The sequence below is a fragment of the Lissotriton helveticus genome, chromosome 4_1 (assembly GCF_964261635.1).
Source record: "Lissotriton helveticus chromosome 4_1, aLisHel1.1, whole genome shotgun sequence".
NCBI classification, from domain to species: Eukaryota; Metazoa; Chordata; class Amphibia; order Caudata; family Salamandridae; genus Lissotriton; species Lissotriton helveticus.
The window spans coordinates 1631919138-1631938929 of NC_136063.1; the positions used below are offsets into that span (position 1 = coordinate 1631919138).

Here is a 19792-nt window from a genome sequence, read left to right on the forward strand (position 1 = left end):
CATTCTGCAGACGTCGGAGGGCGGCCCTCGCACCACCGGGCAGCCTCGGCGCCCTGACGGGCCTTGATCCCGGGAGAGGATCGCGGCGCCTGCCCCTCCCCCTGACACCACATTGCAGCGGAGTCCCCCGTCGGGTGGGCGCCCCTGCAGAGGGCATATACCTACTTTCTGAGGCCCCGGGGGGCTGCCACGCGGCTTGGGACGACTCGGGGGTACTGCATACGCGGGAGCCGATCGGCGCCCCTCCCCCATTGGGCCGCCATCTAGCCCTTGTGTCGAGGCGCTCCTCCGGCGCCGTGGAGACTCACCAACTAAAGGCCCGCTGACCCGTGCTGGGCTCCCATCGGACGATCCTGCGGAGGGGCGCCCCTGGGGACTGAGAGGCCGTGCCGCTGATTGTGGGGGTGAGGGACGGCGATCCAGGCACCTTCTTCCTCACAAGAGCCCTACCGCCACATCGGTCGGATCGCCTGCGCCCCCACTGCCCGTTCTGGTGGGTGGTTTGTGCACCACTGAGCGCCCCCCCCCAGGGCGCTCTCTGGAGACACGGACTCCTACATTTGAGGTCGGGGCTGCACCGGGAGACGTAAACGGCCCTCCGCCCCTGTTTGGCCCAATTGCAACTCTGATTTGTCTGGATGCCCCCCGGGTTGCTGCTGCCTGGAACGGAGTCATATTATTTGACATTTATATTTCCAGGGCGTCCTGGCGCTTCGCTCCTGACTGGTGGTGGCTGGGGGGAACCCTTTGCGACATCTTGAACGGCGTGCGAGACTTTCTCTTCCCGATGGCGACACGCAAGGACAGGTCCTCGAAATCCTCTCAGCCTAACACCATCATGCAGTATACCACCCCGCGCCTGCCGTCGCAGCGGATTACACGCCAGACGGGTCCGGGAGATGGTGGAGACGGACCAGCAGAGCCCTCCCGCGCGGAGATATTGAAAGCCATACAGGGATCCCATTCTGCCCTGGAAAGGCAGATAGAGACTGTATCAATAGATGTCAATCTGCTGCGTAAATCTGCTGCGAACTGATCTACGTAATGTGGCGGACAAGGTCTCGGACGCTGAGGGCAATATTACCCAACTGCAGGGCGAGGTGGCTTCCTTGCAGAAGACGGTCACACATCTTACGGCTACTACCCGAGCTTTGGAGAGAAGAGCTGGAGACGCGGAAGGTAGGGCCCATCGCAGCAACATCAGGGTCCTGGGAGTGCCGGAGCGACTGGGGCGGGAACCGCTGAGCGCTTCCTAGAGACCTGGATCCGCACCCAGCTATGCCCACGCGGCCTCTCCAGCGTATTTGTCATCGAGCGGGCGCACAGAGCCCTGGTCCTCCTACCGCGCCCGGGTGACCCTCCTAGAGCTTTGATCGCAAAGATCCTGAACTATAAGGATCGTGATTGTATCTTGAAGGCTGCAAGGGAAGCGGAGCCTCTTACAATAGAGAACAGCAGTGTCCATCTACCCTGATTATACCCAACAAGTACCTGCGAGTTAAGCAAAAACTCGCTGAGATAAAGCTCCAATACATGCTTTTATACCCGGCCAAGCTCAAGGTGATCTCACAAGGCCGCGCGCACTTCTTTGAATCCCCAGCAGAGGTGTGGGAGTGGCTAGAGATACTGGGGACGACCTACCCCCCGGTGAGCGTGGTGGTCCCCGTGAGACGTGGGGGACCAGTCCTCATCGACGTCATCGACCTAGAGGGAGACGCAGATCTGGATCACAGGGTTCCGAGGAGCCTCGAGTCACAGTGGGAGCTGATGAGGCTCTCCTTATGGGATCGTCGTCGCCGGGGGCCGCCTCGGAGTCCCCTAGGGCATCCGCCCCTGGGGAAGTTTTGGTCCCGGATACCCTGCAAGATACTATGCTGGATACGGACTCCGCGGCTCCAGTGATCCCAGAAATTGGCCTTTCCGAGCCACTATTGGAGGAAGCTCCGGCCTGAGGTACTGTTTTATTTAGGGTTTGATCGCCTTCGCTTTGAGGGACCTTTTGGTAGACTATTGCTGGCTCACTGATGCTCCTAACCTCTGCTGGGAGTCCCTGGGTGGAACGGAGGACTTGCATCTCATTGGACAGAGGTATGCGGGGTGGGGTCCATATATCCTGGATGGGTGACCGCCCCGTCCTGGGGCTGCTACTAGTGGACATGCCCGAGGATTGTGCTGGCAAGCTGGGTCCCAAGGGGAGCTGGGAGGTGGGGGTGGAATTGGGTTGGTTGTGTGTGAGTGTGTGTTGATTGGGTTGGATGGGGTGGCTGTGTACGTCCTGGCACTGGCAGGGGAAGGGCGGGGTAGCATTATTGGTTGTTGCTGTCTCTTTGCTCGTGGGTGGAGGAGGGGGGAGTGTTTCTGAAGGGGTTTTGAGTTTGAGGGTTTCGAGAGGGTGGGATGGGGGAGTGCGGAAAATGTTTTTGGCATTGAATATGTTGTGATTCAGGTTTCTATGTGGCTGGCTGGGGGGGGGGGAGGGGCGGTTTGTCCGGTCTAGACAGAGCTTGGGCCCAGAGGTGGCAGGTCACATTGTATGTATCAAATGGCCCAGCTGGGCACTACCATCGACCATGGGTTTTAAATTCTTAACTTGGAACGTGCGCGGTTTGGGTACTTGCACCAAGAGACACAGGGTCCTTTCCTTCCTCAAGCGGCATGGGGTCTCTATTGCGTGCCTTCAGGAGACCCATTTAGATGAGGAGGGCGCTCAGCGGCTGTCCAAGAAGTGGAGAGGCCAGTTCTTCCATTCCTCCTTCTCCACGTATGCCAGGGGGGTCCTTATCTGGGTGGCACCTGGGATTCCCTGTGCTGTTCACTATGTTGAAGCTGACATTGAAGGCAGATACCTGCTTTTGCGGGTCAGGCTGAATGACAGGGAATTTTTACTCTTGAACTCCTATGCACCAAATATTGATGACCCGAGTTTTTTCTCCCACCTTCAGGACCTCATTGTCTCGGACTTAGATGCTCCCTTCCTCTGGCTTGGGGATTTCAATTGCGTATTGGACCCTGATATGGATCGACATCCTCCTCGCTCTGGCACGAAGCTGTGTATGACGGCGTGCCTCAAGGAAGTAATGCATAATTTAGGGGCCGTGGATGTGTGGCGGATGAGCCACCCCACTCAGAGACTCTACACTTGTTACACTCCGACGCACGAAACCCATAGTAGATTGGACCGCATCCTTGCGGCCAATATTGCTCCGTCCCTCACTTTAACGGTTACGCACCAGGCCCGCTTTCTGTCAGATCACGCCCCGGTGTCATGTATGGCCCAATGGGCTGATCAGGTCGCCCGTCCTCGTACTTGGGGCATGCCGATGGATATCCTCCAGGACCAGGTGGGAAGAGACCATGTGGAGACTGCCCTATCGAATTACATTGATTTGAATTGGGAGGGTGGTGACCTACCCTACTCCACCAGATGGGAGGCCCTGAAGGCAGTAATATGAGGGGCCTGTATGGGCCTCACGTATGGGGTCCGGAGTCAGTTGCTCACTGACTTACGTGCTGCGGAGGATGTAATCCGCCGCTGTCAGCTCGGCCGGATCCTGACACCTCGGACCAGGAGGCGGTGAGGATGGCCCAGGTGTCTGTACATGACATTCTCACCCGCCTCGATAAATACACTTTGGGCCAGTACAGACAGCGTCTTTACCGCGAGGGGGACAAATCTGGCCGGCTCTTGGCCTGGATTCTTCGGCGGGAATTCGCACCCGAGAGGATAGTTGCCCTACGGGCTCCGACTGGCAACATGGTACACTCGGAATCTGCCATTCTTGAAGTCATCCGATCGCACCTGCAGACTGTGTATGCAGCTGACCCCTCAATCACGGAGGCCTCCTATCAAGACTTGGCTCTCCGGACCCTTTAGAAGGAAGCGGCGGAGGAACTAGATGCAGGGCTAACGCTTCGAGAGATCAACGTAGCGTTAGCCGCCCTGCCGCGGGCGGGGACGGTTTCCCACCTGAATTTTACCATTCGTTCGGTCCCGTTCTGGCCCCCCTCTTGTTGCAGGTTTATAATGAAGCCCTGGAATCTGGCATTCTACCGCCCACTATGAATCAGGGCGAGGTCTGTATGATCCTGAAACCGTGTGGAGACGGTTGTGACCCCGCAGAATTCCGGCCTATCACTCTGATCAATACAGACGCAAAGATCCTCACTAAACTCTTGGCCACTCGCCTGGCCCCGCACATGGCCCGCTTGATCCACCCGGACCAGTGCGGGTTTATTCCTGGCCGAAACACGGCGATGAATTTGCGGTGCCTGAACCATATCATCCACGAGGTGCATGGGAGGGAAGATCCCCATGTACTGGTGTCGATCGACCTGGCCAAGGCTTTTGACACGGTTGACTGGGGGTATCTATTGGAGACGCTTCAGAGGACGGGTCTCGGGCCGGTGTTCTGTCAATGGATCCGAGTGCTTTATGGGGCACCCGGGGCTAGATTACGGCTTGGGTCGGCCCGCTCGGAGGAGTGGTCCCTGGGAAGGGGCACTCGTCAGGGGTGCCCCCTTTCCCCGCTCCTTTTTGCCCTAGTGATAGAACCCTTGGCGGTTTCCGTTCGCACTGAGATGGAGCAATGGGGTATTAAGGTGGGCGACACTGTGAACGTAATTTCCCTCTATGCCGACGACGCTTTATTCTATTTGACGTCCCCCAGTGACTCGCTTCCTGCCTTAATGCGGATTCTGGACCGCTTTAGCGCAGCCTCTGGACTGCGCATCAACCTCGGAAAATCTTTGCTTTTCCCGCTCGCGGGCCCTACCGCTGACCCGGGCACGGATCTCCCGTGTCTAGGACTGAGGTGGGAGCGAGAGGCATTCCGCTATCTCGGCATTCAGGTGGCCTCGACTGACTAACTCCTGCTGGCCCGTAATGCCGACCGAGTGCTCCGGACCCTACATCAGTCCGTGTCCTTCTGGAATACGCCTCCTCTCTCCCTCATGGGACGATTGGCGGTTGCCAAGATGGTGATGCTCCCTAGAATATTATATATCTTGCAAAATACTCTGTGCCCACTTCCCCCTCGCATATTTCGGACGCTCGATTCATTGCTTACATCTTTGCTCTGGGCGGGCGGGCGTAGTAGAGTTGCTCTACGTACAGTGGTCAGGAGTGGGAGGAGGGAGGCTTGGAGGCCCCTAGGTTCGACCTTTATTACTATGCGGGACAACTTCTGCCAGCTGCACGGTGGTTCGCTGATGAAGACAATTGGGATCTGCAACTACTGATGGGCAGAGCAGATGAGAAGACTCAGAGAGGCTTTGATGCAGGGAAGGGGAGCGGACGCGGCTTTGCCCTACGTGGTACGGCACACGGCGGGAGTTTGGCAACGATTTGTAGAGAAGGTATTGAGATGAGCCCCCTTTCATAGGGAGCTGCCGGTGTGGATCTTGGCATCGGTGCTCCGGATGGAGGAGAACGTGTCCTATCGGGAATGGTGAGTCGGAGGATGTGAGACCCTGGTGGACCTCTATCCGGATGACTCCTTCATGTCCTTTGAACGGGCCACGGAGTCCTTTGAATTGACCAGGGGGCAATACCTGCACTACAGAGGGCTCCAGGAAATGGCTAAAACAACGTGGCCCCAATTCCCGGAGGCACCTCCGCTGACCCACACCCTCGACATCCTTTTATCATGCGGTAGGGGGAGGAGACTGGTCTCCCTGTTGTACTCAGCCATGAGACGGGATTCGACCCCACCAACTGCTCCATCCTGGGCGGCCTGGGAGGCGGACCTGGGGGTGGCTCTGGAGCCTGGACAACGCAAACGTATTGGGCTCCTGACCTGGAAAGTCTTGTGTAATGCGCGGTTCAAGCTGATCCACTTTAACTTTGTCCACCGCACCTATATGACCCCGGTCTCTCTGAATCGCATTTCTGCGGATAGGCGACACAACTGCCCTAGGTGTGGGGCGGAGAGGGCTGGATTCTTCCATCTAGCCTGGGAGTGCCCACAGGTCGGTAACTTTTGGAGGGAGGTGGTAGACCATATTGGTCGTGCTACGAAACTCCGGATTACTCTGGATCCGCCCCATTGTCTCTTGGCACTGGTACCCAAGCCCAAAAAGAGAAACCTGTCCTACAAGTTTCTACAATTATTGCTAGTCTTGGCAAGGCGGCGTGTGGCCATAACTTGGATGGGGCAGAGAGCTCCCGAGATGTCCCTCTGGCTGAGAGATGCTAGAGAGTGGTCCCTAGCTGAAGAGACGCATATGCAGCACACACGCCGGGATGGGAAGCTTCAGGATGACCTGCTTGCCTGGAGAATGATGTGTGCGGAGGGGTTGGCGGATGATGACTCGGAGGCCACTAGTGCCGAATTGTTCACCCCTAGGGAGTCTGCTTCCGAGGGAGACGGGGAGGGAGATGGGTTGGAGGACTCTGGTCCGGGGTGAGGCCCTGCTCAGCGCGCACTAATGTTCCCTGCTGTGTATATTGTGATTTGCTTTGATTCCCGAAGATCTACTTCTAGATGTGATGTCTGCGCCTCGGGCCCCACATGAATGACCTGACTTTTACATATACTCTACTACTGATGCCACGCACGGGGGGTTGGTTGTTGTTATATGTTATAATTGTGTTTTATTGAAAAGCATATCTATCCAGAGGGCTGGGGGTAGGATTACATGCAGGACATAGGAGAAAGTGTATATATAAAAAGAGAAAAAAACAGCAGATTTAACGATGTATGGATATTGTTCGCAATACGGCTATGATTACGTGTGACATGCTATGATTCTACGCTGCCCAGCCTCCGGGATGTGGGCCTAAATGGCTGTGTGTTACCCCGAACGTTGCATGTACCTATTCTTTGTCCTCGACACATCGGGGAGGTTATGAAAACCTGTGCCTTCTATTTTTCCGCAATAAAAACATTTAAAAAAAAAAAAAAGATTTGGATATACAACTGAGCCACGGTATAGCATGACCATTGTCCATGGTGAGGCAATACATAATGATGTCTCTGCAGAACTTACCGTGAGGATTGACCCATACGCTAATCCATAGCAACAATGGAGCCAGATGGACCCTGTCCTCAATATACTGCTGGTTTAACTCCGTGTAGACAATGTAACGAGGGATGGTTGGTGGGTGGTGTAAGAACCGCTTGCAATGCGATTATCCTCAGTCTAGAGCGAAGAACCATTATGATATCCCCAGATCCCTGCCCCGTATGCAGCTGCCGGGACACATTGTGCGTTAAACACTTTTAAAATACGCAAAATGGTGCCTTTGGTTGTAGGGCTTGAAAAATGAAAACCAGCTCCTGCCGACCTACTAAGCTTGAGACAAGATGAGATCATCTGGTAATGCCAGGAACCATGGGAGCCAAGTAGCTAAACTCTCGAACACAATTCAAAGGCTGATCCTTAATTACAAGTGTGCCTAATGTTATTCTTTTCCATGCTTTTATGTAGGCCTCTTTTTTTGCTATTAGTTGATTTGTTAGGCTAAACTCCAGCTTGTCTGGGCTGGCAAAGCATTATGAGGGATACGAAAATGCAATCTAAATATTTTCGTAGAGATCGAATTTAGGATTGACGTGTCTCTACCTCAGAGGGCCTCGCTTCCATAAAAGATACGCAGTGTAATTTATGCTGCTATTATCTTCAGCAGTACCAGGTAGCTTGGGCAATTCAGTGATCTCTGTAAAGTGTGAGGGGCAAGGAGAAAGTGTTACCTTTCCTCAGCAGATTTATCCTGTGCTGCTGGAAGGAGCCCCTGTAGTCTAACAGAACTCATATATATCTGTAAGTTTTTACCGGCTTCAGTTGTTGGCCGTGAAAATGTAATTTGTGTTTTTTCTGAATCCTGCACCTCAATTCTATAACCTTGGTTTTATTCTGCTTTATTGTCATGCCAATGACTATATTGAGATAGTTTGGCAATGCAGTGATACAAGCATGTTGAGCTAGAAGAGGGATACAATGGTATGAGTGAGCGCTCATTTGACATAGATGTAGTGGGCATATCCGAAGAAGGTACAGCTGGAGCTAAAACGTGCTTTTGGCATAGCTAAGGAGAGCACAGAGTTTGCCAATGGCTATGCAGATATCACCATCAATATATTACAATGCAAGACCATTCTATGTACACATGTAACCATGTACCTAGTCCCGGACTTTCAGACAACAAATCAGTGCATTCTGGAAAATTAAGTCTACGTTTGCTCTAAACAACCCTGCCAAGTGCAACACATCACAAGTCAAATTAACACATTTAATCACATTTCCAGAATCACAAAAAGATTTGATTTGTCATGCTTCTCAGCTGAGTTCTACCCATAAAGATATTCTATAAACTTTTCAATGTATTTGTGCCTCATGAGGCTGCCTGGCCCCTGCTGCATGCATGCCCATCAGGAAACAGCTCCTGTGAGTGGAATCAGATTGCCATGCTGAGGCTGTTTGCATGTGTGCATAACTAAGAGGGCAAATTGTCTCTCAGATTGCAGCTCAGGTGTCTCAAATATGCAGCTAAGACTTGAATCTCTGACCTAGTATAGCTCGTTTACACCACACTAACGTGCAATGCGCCTGCAGGATACAGATCCTCCCGTCGACATACGTTACTCTTAAAATTGTGGTAATCCAGAGGCTACCTTTCTTTTCAATAGTACAATATACTAAATTTCAATGCTTATTTTTGCAAGACCCAGCCTCCAGCATCGTTGGATCACAAACCTGTTTGCAATACACTCAGAGATAAAAGTTACGAAGCCCTTCAGTTTGCAGATCCATATATGCCTTCACTTTGAACTCAGCCAAAGTGTGGCAACGGTCGTGGAAATTCTGATATATGCTTTATCTATCCCAGAGGTCTCCAACCGGTCGATCACGAGCTACCGGTAGCTCGCCGAACCCCTGGGAGTAGCTCGTACCGTGAATCTACATTTTGTAGCCTGTCATTCTCACTTATTTCTTTTAGGCCTTTTTTCACAGTCGTTGTCTGCCCTCAGCAAACCCAACAGCTCAGATTGGCCTAACTGAGCTTAGCTGGGGCGGGGCAGGCCAAAGAGGATGACGCTGTGGCTGAACTCAGCCTCCATGCCACCTGCCTTTCACTGCCTGGCACTGCGCTCTTCATCCTGCACGACGTGTGCCGGTACGAAGCAGCAGGTAGGCCGGTGCAAAGCAGCATGTCCTGGGAAAGCCTGCTTGCATGCAGGTGGTGCTAGCTAGCAGCATTGAACTGCTATGAACCCGCACCACCTGCTTTTTTATGCCTGGTACATTATATTTGAGCAGCAGATAATTCGGTAAGCACTGGCCTGGCCTTTAACCTCTTAATGCTCTGTTCTCCGGACTGGAGCTGCGATGTGTGCCTACTGTACTGTAAACATACTGCAGCCGCTCTGATGCCACAGGCACTTGAAGGACTGGGTCTTGTTTATAGCAAAGTCTGAGCCCGTCTTGCTCCATCTGCTCCTGAACTATCAATGCTAATGCGAACTACATTTCTGGGGATTTAAGTGCGAAAGAGGTCCAAGAGAGGCCTTCAGCAACACTGCTTGACAGTTTGGAAGCAGCCAGGACTTAAATGACTTTGTTCCTAGTGCATGTGGTAATCAACACCAAAACTACATCAGTTGCTTTGGGTAGCAGAGGTCTCGATCATGGACAGATTTGGAGTATTAAAAGTTAAATCCTCAGTTTGGAGTTTAACTGCCTCTTGGGAACAGCTTTTCTGTTAAGAGTGCTCCGGCGCCAATATAACCCTTAAAATAGCACCTTTTACTCTTCATTCAATAAAAGAAGCTCAATAACAACAGGTGTTTCACATACTTACATGAAGAATTGGGTCCCAAAGTTGTTTTACAATGCATTGTTTTACAGATGCATTGTGAGTCTCTGGCCTGCCTAGCTGCATTGGTGAGGTGGATTTTACTTGCACATTAAATGCTTTCTCAACAAACAAAGTGTGAAACTCTGCTAATCATTAAAATAAAGTAGCGTTTCCATCTCTTTTTTACTCCATATAAATAGCATTTATCTCAGAAGTTATTTTGTTTACGAAGAACGCTATGGGAGGGTACCCACCTGCCTAAATAGAATAGCCACATGTAGAACGGGAAACCTTCCTATTGGCCCCGGGCCCAGAGCATCTGTGAGTGTTGTAATTTTTTTTTTTTTTTACAAACTCAGTTAATCTTCCACTTGATTGGGCCATGTATTATGTTGAAAAATATGTATTCTGCATAAAGAAAAATCAATTTTCATCCTCACAAAGAAAACATAGTATAGATTACAATCAAACCCCTAATCATAATGAATCAAACTAGTTAAAAATTATTTGAATCTGAGACAGGATGGGACATTTCAAAACTGTAATTTAAAAAGAGTATGTGGTGAAGCGGAAATAATTGAGGTTGTTCATAATAAAAGGAGCCTCTTTTTTTTTTTTAAACAAGTGACTGCACACCTAAGCTAGACTTCAATAATTCACATTTGGTAAGAAATATATGTTCAGGTATAACTGTTGCAGTGTGTGAACAATTTGGATTAAGGATCACAAGAGCAGGTCATAGGCTTGTATCCTGCAGTGTTTCGTTACACTTTTCAGGAATGCTACCAAGCAAGACAAGCTTTTGCTTCAGGTAGCACAACCTGCAGCTGTCAATAGCTTTAAAAGAGAGAGTTTGCCCCCTTTTGTTCAAACCACAGTAAGAGCTCTGAAGGAATTAGGCTTAAAGTGACACCGGGCATGGGGGTGGGGGGGTCTCTCGAAAAAATTTGTGAGTTGCTTAGTCTTCAGTAGCTCACGATGATTTTCACTGCTCAGAAGTAGCTCTCTCTACAGAAAAGGTTGGAGATCACTGATCTAACCACGTTGTCTCTAAGCTGGTTGATGAATATGTAAACTTGTGAACATTCATAAATCAAACAAGTTTCCAATTAAGTTTTCATCGAACAACTGCACCTATCGAACTCAGTCTTGCGGACTTTGTAGGTCTGCCAAAGTCTCTATGCAAGTAACTATTCATTATATCTGGTACATAGCCTGATTGGCAAGTAGAGCTCGATGGAGTGGTTCATAGAAGTCCTCATTAAACCTTCACAATGTAAGTAATCATAAACTGCACCACTAAGCTAAATCCACAGACAGAACCCTGTTCAAGTTTCCCTACACATTAGAAATAGATATTAAGCTCTACTAGAAGGCCCTTGAACCATTAAAAGAGACAGCTGACAAATAAAAGAGCATATAACGTCCTGAAACTAGAAAGAATAGTTTTGACAAAGAGAGCACCGCTTGTGGCTCGTTTTCCAATAGTACTTTAGTTGACCTCAGCTGTGCTTGTGCGGATATATTCCCAATCGGCCTTGAAACTCAATAACCTAACTGTTCTTAACACCAGTTTTACAGACTTGCGTCTATACCTCGGAAGCTAGCAAAAATCAACATTTGGAATAGTTAGTGAATAATACCAGCACTGCAGGTATCAACTACTTGACAGACTTACACCGCGTCAACAAAGGGGCCTGACCGGTTCTCAGCATGCTGCATAACAACTGTAAAGTGAGTTCTCATTTTGGCAGCCAGTGTGGTGAGAGCTTCTAGCATAGTAACCTAGGTCATGCATGGTTCCCTAATCCAGTACTATCTGGTTGGTCAACATCACTTTGCATACAGAGGCTTTTGAACCCATACACACAATGTCAAAGCGAAACTATAAGTCCAAGATTGCATTATTTTGGCTAAATAGCTACAGTGTCAGAAATGCCCTGGGACCTCTTGCCACCTGTGTTGCCTTCAATACCTTTAAAAGCTGAACTTGCTAGACTGAGACAAGACAAAGGGACTTGGTATGCGAAGTGGCTCTTAGAACATGGAGAAGTGGTTTGTTTAAGCAACCTGCTTTGACATCTCAACAGCAAGGATTATTCACAGGCAGCCAGTGCCATGCATTTTTGTTTCATTGACAATATATTACAGTTTGCACTGCTAAGTTTTGCAAAAACACAACTAAACACTGCAATGTTTTCATTTTTGTTATGAAAATCCATGTTCTTGTTAAAGAAATGCAAATACCTGCCCACAAATGGGCTTGGCCAGAGTGCCCCCAACCTCACTACTTTACCTTCCCAGTTGAGACAATAATTTATATTAGTGGGCTAGCAGTTTACTTTGTATTTTACAGGTCACTGGCTTTGTGGGGAAGCACTGAAATACTTTACAACTACAAATAACTACTATGCCTTGCTATTTGGAAAGCTAGGTTAGCCACTGACAAGATGCTGTTATATGGGTACTGATAAAGGTAATGTTTGGTGGGTGGGAAGCTGTGTAGGATCTTTATGTGTTCAGATCAGAAGGTGTATACGTTGATCTTTTTCATTTCATTTAATCTTTATTTCGGCTCATTCGGCCATAAAAGATGCATAAACAACAATAATACATTTTACACAGTGGATACAGCATACCAGTGGGAAGCAGAAAATATACAATTCATCAATTAGTATGATAAAATCATCCAAATCAAAATAAGCATAAAAAAAGAAAAAGGATTATATTAAACAATAAATAACTATAAAACAGATATTTTAAATAGTACCACCACCAGCCAAGATCAGGGCAACCTAACCTACATGCAAAGTGCACCCATTTTGTATCTACAAATCAAGGGCCAAGTATTTGCGGGTGTAACTAACACTCAATAGGAATCTACTGACACAAAATACTGTGAGGCGACCGGTGTCTGTTTTAATGATCCTGTAAGCTTCCAGGTATGATCGTACACCTAGAGCTTTGCACAAGGGTTTGATCCATCTTCTCCTTGCTAGATCGTAAACAGTGCAAAAGAACAATATGTGGTTGTCATCCTCTCTTTGATTTAACTGACAACATGTACAATTTGCACTTTACGTTGATCTAATTATTGGCTCTCCTCTCCATGTTACTTTACGGATTCAGTTATGACACGTCTCTGTCCCTAGACCAGAGAAGGGATTTAACATTACCTCCACTGAAGATCCGTTTATCTGCGACAGGCTACCCAAAGATTACTCTGAGCGCTAACCTCAGCAGGCAATCGCTGACTGCAGCTGTTTTGTCTTTTTATTTCTGACAATTCCAGATTGGCAATCGCCACCAGTTCTGGTCCAATTTTTTTCAGCAGAAAAAACTCCGAAAATCCATAAGCGCTTCTTAAGAGTTGCTGCTGTTTAAAACAATTTCTAAACCATTACATAGCAAAAAAAATGGAGTACCAATTAATGAGACAATATTATATGGGGATAAAAGTTTTGCTCTAGTCACGATAGTGTCCTTCTAAGTATCACTCGTAAGAGACAAATGTTACACAATCATAGAAATTTCACCCATAAGTACATTAAAAACGCGGCAGAGTTAGTTCAAATGAACCAAACACATTAACGTACCTGCAAACTATGATTTGTAAGACAGATGCCCCTCATACATGCATGAACCTGGCAACCCTAAGTGGCAAGAGGAGTGATGCTGGTATGTCCAGGAGACGGGCTAGCATCAATACATTGTACTTTAAGAACATTCACCTCTCCACACAGACACGTTATAAGGCATGGGCAAAGTGGGCTCTGGCGCAGGGCCCCAGCCTTTCAGGGGGCCCCATGATAGAGCCAGCTCTGTTCTGCACAGGCTTGCCCTGATTACCTCGAATAATTCTTCAACAGATTGTTTAAAATACGGTCTCTATTTAACTTATTTTTGATGTTGTGTTCGTTTTATGCAACATCCATAAATAAAGTTTCATTTAGATCAAAACAGGATCTCATATTGGAGGGTGTCACAGAGGTTATTTGCAGTATAAGTGAGCTGCTGCGTTACAATATTAAAAAAACACGCATCACTATTCATGAATATTTGAAGTAACAACTTTAGAATTTGGACAAGTGTGTGTCTGTGCACAGTCACTGACCTGGCCAAAGAGGGCACGAAGGAGCTGACACAGGATAATAAATTCAAAACTGTTCCGAACAGGGGCTCCCAAAATACAATCTTCCCTGGAACCCCAAAATCCTTAAAATGTACCAATCTCTAAAGGCTCAAATCAGTCCCTGCCACATTTCCCAATACTCTGAGTTGCTCCTCACCTGCTGCTGCCTATTTGTTCCCAGTACGTTCCTCTGAGGAGACTGCTCCTCGCTTATCTTCTTCTTCAGATTTTTAAACATCCTACCGCTTTTCCCGTGGGCGGTCGGAGGGGTCCTGGGGGCGGGCTCCGTGGGGGTATTCGGCTCACGGTGAAGACTTTGGGGTCTGTGTAGCTCCACCTTACTGACTCGTCCCGCCCCCGCGCTTCCGAACCCGGAAGAATGAAGTGTTAGCAGTGAAGACTGCACTGCTGATGCAGGGTCTTAACGCATGCGCAGTTGCAGCCTCAGCCCAGCTGTCACCCTAAGGGTCCCTTGCTCCCTTCCTAGTCTGAGCACCATCCAGACAACAGGCTAGTGATGCGCATGCGCGGCAACGTGGAGCTCTCTACGCTAAACACGGCTACGGCGCACCGGTAGGGTCATATTAGCTTTGCCTAAAAGGAAATACGGGAAGAGACTAAAACGACCTCGACGTCACGATGGATCCATCTTGAAACGGGTTTGTGTCTTTTGCTAACCGATGTAAAGGCAGAGAAAGCTGCGAAAAAGTACGTGTTGTAATGAACTCTAAGGCTCAACTACGTCTCAGAACAACGAGTCTTTCAGAAATATGCATTCCAGTCACGCACACTACTCAGGCTGGTAAATTAATAGCCTTATTCCCAGATTATTTTTAAAAATCTCCGTTTTCTGCTTCAAAACGTTAACAGGTATACGTCGTGATATCTTTTTTTTAGGTCGAGCCTATGCCATCCCGTAGGGATGGTGGGTGAGATTTATAGTAAGGCTTCTGAAAAGTCTCCCCAAACTGCGGATTCGATGCAGTTCGTGTGAGCCAGGCGCGTGCACATCGCCAGCCACATCCCAAACCATCAGACATGCCAACCCTCCCGATTCAGGCGTGAGACTACCGATTTGAAGGCTAGTCTCCCGCCTCCCGATTCGTACAAGCAAAAACCCGATTGCTCTGGGGTTTCAGCTGACAGGGCTTGGTATTGTGTAAAGTGCTAATTCTTCCATCAAAGAGTGGCGATGCAGGGGCTCTCGAAGGGGTGAAAAACCAACAAAGCGTCATTAACAAGGGAATCGTCTTTTAAAGACCTGCGAAGTACTTGGGGGGAGCTGTTTCAGCCCGGGCTGCCATAGGGGGCTGGGGGGTGCATGCACTGCCAACAACCTGCCAGGCCAGTGCCCAACACTTGCATCACCCTCTCTGCCAGCCATTATGCACCATGTGCTTCTGAAAGGTAAGAAAAAAACGTGCATTTGCGTTTCAAATGTCGGATCCTACAGCAGCACACTTCCAAAGCCCATACATGACAGTAACCCGATTCAAAGCCCCAATCTCCCAATTTTTTTTTTTTTTAAATCTCCCACTTTGCCTTCTTAAAATGTTGGCATGTATGCACCATGCCTCAGCATCAGACTTCAAAGAAGCCGCTCGCCCCCCACCTCTCCCCCCCCATCAGACTTCAAAGGAAGCCGCTCCCCTCCGCGCAATGCCGAGAGCTTGTTTAGGCAATCTTTTGGAAACAGAGACTCGCGCACCTCTCCGATACTTTACTGCATTCTTTGTTCCCAGCCAGCTCTTATTGTCGCAGTGTCTGTTGTTCAACAAGCAGCAACCAACGTCTGCTCATTACTTTGTAAAAGAAGAAGACGATTTTAAACCAGTGTTGGCTGGCCCAATTAGTACTGAGACGACTCGGTATTAAGTATTCGTCTGAAAACTAACACGCTTTCTGTTTCGCTTACTGTGGTGTTTTTCTCTCTCAACTTTCAGCCACTAATGCCCCGTGCGACATTAATAAATGCTGACAGCGACACTGCGTGCCCCTTTCCATCTCCGTGACACGGAGTCAACCATTACGCAGTGACTCGCTGAGCCGCTTTAACGCCGCAAGGTGTCTCCGTTCTGAAGGGCGTCCGCTGGCAGGAAAGTCAATGGTTCCAGGCTCACTGCTTTCGAGGCAGTTTAGTCTCTCTTCCTTTTGTTGCTCAACCCCTGGGTCTGCTTTGTGTGTTTAATTAGCCCTCCGTTGTTTATTACTTGCCCCAGGGCACTCTCCCTTTCATCCCTCCAGGAAGTCACAAGATACCGCTGAAACATGCGATCCACTTCCGGGTCGTATGTACTTTAATAATCTGCCTTCCTTGCGGTAAGCACAGCACTACTGGTAGCCCGCCCCAGTCACCCTCGTTCAGCACTCCGCATTGATTAAATGTGGCAGTAAACTACTTTAAGCAGAATGTTCTCAAACTATGACTACATTAAAACTTGTATGTTTTAGATGTTTTAAAACGCAATAATTTACTGTTCTATTACAGTCTGCCCACGAAACTGTTAGTATATGTGTCCACAAAGCATTCCGATTTCTGACACAAGAGCAATTCCAATATATTCTACATCCGGCTGTGTGCCCTTTACTTCAAATAGGGATTCACCTTGTACTTTAAGGGTGACCTCATCAGCTTGCCTGTGTTTTTTTGCCATCACCTCGTATGCAACATTAAAAAGTAAACCTCTGAGTCTCAAAAACGGTTGTTTGCTATTCTGGTTGCTTAAAACCCAGTTCTGGCTGAAGGTAGCTCACACCACGGGGCCGTCTGTAGTTATTCCGCACACAGCACCCACCGAGCCCTCCCATATGGCACTGCACAGCCTATCAGGCCGTCGGTGTTGGAGCTTCACTTCTGTGCAGTGCAGGTGAGGTGTCCCACGTCAACACTGGCAGTCCTTCAAAGGCATCAGCTATGCCGAGAAAAAACGTTGGACGGCAGTGGTATTTTTCACTTATTTGCAGCTGGTAGTGTTCGCCAGATAGAACTACTTAAAAAAATGAAACATTTCTCAATATTTGTTCTTTCTAAGAATGGGAACATCACTATACAATTCTCCATCATACAACAAAAAGCCAGTCTCCATCAGTGTGTATCACTGTGTGAGGGGGTTTTAGAAGTCGTGGGCTGGCAGTGTCTTGTCTAACTGGAACACCCAGCTAGTCTTCACTTGTTAGCAAAGACCACCTGGCTCTCAGGGTAAAGGGTTATTAATGTTGCCTTAACATATCGTGGATGTTCTATTTGTTGTAATACCATTTCTAAACCGCTATGGTACAAAGAGAGGGTACTTTCTCACATCGGTGCTTTGTTCAGCCTGCAAGAGTGTCACTCAAAGGGTCACACGCGATGCATAGAAATGTCACACATAAGCTCGCAAAAACCTGCCGGTGTCGCACATCAGTAAACTGAAAACTTGGCGGCAGTGCTGCCTGCCTGGGAGAGCACCGAAGCTGGCACCCATACAGTCCCACGGGATGTCATTTTGTGCATCAGTAAGGCTAGCTCACCCAGTGGCCAAACACAGTAAGTTTTCTGATATGACGTCATCCACATGCCAGCGAACCACACTTATTCCCTCATTCCTGCTTTATTCTTAACAAAAGCCTTCATGCGTCAATTTACTGTTCTGTTTCTCAGCTGGTCTGCGCTTTTTAAATCATTCAGGGACTTGCGTCCTCCCGTCACCGGATGACCCATGTTAGTTGTGTAGTCTCCAGAGCACAATGGTTTTTGTTGAGCCTCAGCGTGCATGTTCTTCCTTTGAGCTAGGACAGTTCTCCGTGACTTATCTTTAGTGGCTCAGATTCCTTTTCAGTGGTTTTTAGGTCTTGCTGAGATAACGTGAGACCTAAAAACCTACCCCCCTCTCTCTCTACACCCCACACTCCTTTCTATCTATCTATCGCCCTCACACTATCTATCGCCCTCACTCCTATCTATCGCCCTCACTCTATCTATCTATCACCCTCACTCTATCTATCTATCTATCGCCCCACTCTATCTATCACCCTCACTCTATCTATCACCCTCACTCTATCTATCGCCCCCTCACTCTATCTATCTATCGCCCTCACTCTATCTATCGCCCTCACTCTATCGCCCTCACTCTATCTATCGCCCTCACTCTATCGCCCTCACTCTATCTATCTATCACCCTCCCTCGATCTGTCTAGCGCCCTCACTCTATCTATCGCCCTCACTCTATCGCCCTCACTCTATCTATCACCCTCCCTCGATCTGTCTAGCGCCCTCACTCTATCTATCTATCGCCCTCACTCTATCTGTCTATCGCCCTCACTCTATCTATCTATCGCCCTCACTCCTATCTATCGCCCTCACTCTATCTATCGCCCTCACTCTATCTGTCTATCTACCTATCTATCTATCTATCTATCTATCGCCCTCACTCTATCTATCTATCTCTCGCCCTCACTCTGTCTCTCGCCCTCACTCTATCCATCGCCCTCACTCTATCTATCCATCGCCCTCACTCTATCTATCGCCCTCACTCTATCTATCGCCCTCACTCTATCTATCTATCGCCCTCACTCTATCTATCGCCCTCACTCTATCTATAGCCCTCACTCTATCTACCTATCGCCCTCCCTCTAACTATCTCCCTCACTCTATCGCCCTCACTCTATCTTTCTATCTCCCTCACTCTATCTTTCTTTCTATCTCCCTCACTCTATCTATCTATCTTTCTATCTATCTACCTCACTCTATCGCCCTCACTCTATCTATCGCCCTCTCTCTATCTATCTATCACACTCACTCTATCGCACCACCACAGCATCACTCAGCACCACCAATCATCACTCAGCACCACCACTGCATCACTCAGGGGCACCACAACATCACTATGCGCTACCACAGCATCACTGAACGCCACAGCATCACTCGTCGCCACCACAAGATCACTCCGCGCCACCACAGCATCATTCAACAACAACTGGTTCAAATATGTTCTCTCAATGCTTCAAGCTTTATTACAAATGTCACAAAAAGATGTTAATATTTCACTTCTGTTCTTGGATTTTCGTCACAATAAAATACACTGAACATAATCTTCTCAAAAGTTATTTACAAAAGTGTAAGCTATTGCCATTATAAATTACAATAACTTTTATTTAAGTATTAATTATAAAAAAATAATAAAAGCCATTGTTATTTGTAATATCAAAACATCTAAGTCACATAAATACAAGACATATTGCATTACAAATGCTATAGGTGTCACATTTGCAAAAGTTAAAACTATTGGCATTGTAAATGACAAAGCTATTAATTTAGCTATTTTCAAAACCAACACATAAATACAAAATTTGTCATTTACAATACCAATAGCTCAAACTTTCCTAATGCGAGACCTATTGCATTGCAAATGCTTGTTATGTTGTGTTCCAATGAAGCGCGGGGCTACTAATAAACTAAGTAATTTTTTCAAAAGGGTAAACTTATGAAAACCAACTGTTGCATATCACACATTTTGCCCCCTATCACAACCACTCTTTAGAAGCCATTCTAGATTCATTCAATGATCATCTAACTACTATTCTGTTATTTTTAACAAATTCCAGCTCTTTCAGGTACCATTTATCAGGGGTAAGAAAACACATTTTAGTGTTGAATCCTCCTCACCGCACTAAAATGCATTAGTCACGCATTACAGCCTCCTCCTGCTTTATGTGAAATTAGGCACTGCAGGAATTAACAACAAAAGCAGCTGAGCACGTATCAGCTGCTTGCTGTGTGTCCCAGGCTAGTTAGTCAGGTATGCTTCTTCCAAGCTGTCGGCTTACACTCAGTCACATTGATTAACTGAGCAGTAGTCTGAAGTGTGATTGCCAAATTGTTTCCG

At 48.0% G+C, this 19792-nt stretch overlaps 1 protein-coding gene across 4 annotated transcripts in view; it reads right to left on the reverse strand.

The window, feature by feature from the left end:
- GOLGA4 (golgin A4) overlaps positions 1 to 14463 on the reverse strand; it is a 717645-nt gene extending 703182 nt beyond the window's left edge. For 2 of the 4 annotated variants that reach the window (XM_078688270.1, XM_078688269.1), the window contains exon 1: positions 14086 to 14307. In XM_078688270.1, coding sequence (XP_078544396.1) covers positions 14086 to 14166 — 81 coding nt within the window. In that variant the 5' untranslated portion in view covers positions 14167 to 14307. Of the gene's footprint in view, positions 1 to 14085 lie in introns of all 4 variants that reach the window. The other 2 variants (XM_078688271.1, XM_078688272.1) reach the window with 2 other exon arrangements.
- Between the last annotated feature and the right edge of the window lie 5329 nt (positions 14464 to 19792).